Raw genomic sequence first — 1,612 nt, 5'->3', positions numbered from 1 at the left:
GAGGGAGATGGAGATAGATATAGATAGTGCCATCTGAAATGTTGCCACCTCATTGCTCGTCCCTCTTTTTCGAGTGTTACTAACTATCATGTGTATACTGTACTAAGTGTTGTGGATAGTGCATAAGCCCTTTCATGTGTTTCTCTCTCTTCACAGGCAACATGAGTGTTTCTGAGACCAATCTACAAATTGATAACGTCATGGCAGGTTTCAACCTCACTACCTCTAATCAGTCGATATTTCTCCTTATGGGCATCGCTGGCCTGGAAAACGCCCATGTCTGGATTGCCATCCCTTTCGCTATGTCCTACATTATCACCCTCTTGGGAAATGTCACAATTCTATTTGTTGTAGGCCAAGAGAAGGCCTTGCACAAGCCGATGTACCTGCTGATCTCCATGCTGGTGCTCACAGACATCGCCAAAACCACCTCCACCCTGCCGAATACCCTGTGTATATTTTGGTTCAATTTGAAAGGCATTACGGCGGGTGGCTGCTTCACCCAGATGTTCTTTGTTAACACAGTTTCTTTTACGCAGTCAGCCATCCTGGTCACAATGGCCTTTGATCGCTATGTTGCCATATGTAAACCCCTCAGATACACCACCATCCTCAGCAATGCAAGAATAGCTACCTTAGGGCTTGTGGGTTTGCTAAGAGCTGTTCTCCTCATGCTGCCTCTGCCCCTCTTCTTAAGCAGGCTGCCATTTTGTGCCAGCCGCACTATCGCCCATACATACTGTGAGAACATGGCCGTGGCAAAGCTGTCATGTGGGGACATTAAAGTCAACAGCATGTACAGCTTGGTGGTAGCATTTACAGTTAGTGGATTAGACTTGATGCTCATTGCTCTTTCCTATGGTCTGATCCTCAGGGCCGTCCTCAGAATCTCCTCCCAGACAGCCCACCAGAAGGCTCTCAACACCTGCACCGCCCACATCTGTGTGATAGTTATCAGTTATACTCCAGGCTACTTCACGAGCTTGACACACCGATTCGGTCAGGGCATCGCTCCCCATATTCACATTATCTTGGCCAACCTCTATCTCCTCATCCCTCCCATGCTTAACCCCATCATTTATGGGGCCAGAACCAAAGAGCTTCATGACAAAGTGAGCAAATGCTTCCGCAGAATGTGATTGCCCACGTGTTGCAAGAGAGGGTACAGGTGTCTCCGCATTAATTGGGGTGCTGTATCCCAGTCTTGCTGGGTTCTGCATTGTTCTACTTCACAGTCGGAGCAGGTCCTGACACCTAGGCTGTGTCTACACTGGCCACATTACCCGTTATAGCTATGGAAATGAGAGAAGTCAGAATAGGGAAATACGCGGGGGATTTAAATATCCCCTGCGGGATTTAAATAAACATGGCTGCCGCTTTTTTCCGGCTTGGAGAAAAGCCAGGAAAAAGAGTCCAGACTGGCGCGATCCTCTGGAATAAAGCCCTATTCCGGAGGATCTCTTATTCCTACTTGCAACCCCACCTAAACCCCACCTAAACCATGCCAGACAGATCTTTGTGAAGCCGAGATTTCAAAACCTCTATGGATGGAGGTTCCACCACCTCCCTAGGGAACCCATTCCCATGCTTCAACCCCATCCTAGGGAAACCA

General features: G+C 48.3%; 1 protein-coding gene across 1 annotated transcript; it reads left to right on the top strand.

The window, feature by feature from the left end:
• The first annotated feature begins 200 nt into the window (after positions 1 to 200).
• LOC102445684 (olfactory receptor 52P1-like) lies at positions 201 to 1,139 on the top strand. Its single transcript, XM_075926506.2, has one exon. It carries the CDS (start codon positions 201 to 203, stop codon positions 1,137 to 1,139), a length of 939 nt encoding a protein of 312 aa, XP_075782621.2.
• Positions 1,140 to 1,612: the final 473 nt, after the last annotated feature.

Source organism: Pelodiscus sinensis, chromosome 1 (genome assembly GCF_052426305.1).
Source record: "Pelodiscus sinensis isolate ZL-2025 chromosome 1, ASM5242630v1, whole genome shotgun sequence".
Taxonomy (NCBI): domain Eukaryota; kingdom Metazoa; phylum Chordata; order Testudines; family Trionychidae; genus Pelodiscus; species Pelodiscus sinensis.
Note: the sequence above shows the minus strand (reverse complement) of the source record. Positions and strands in the feature narration are given on the sequence as shown.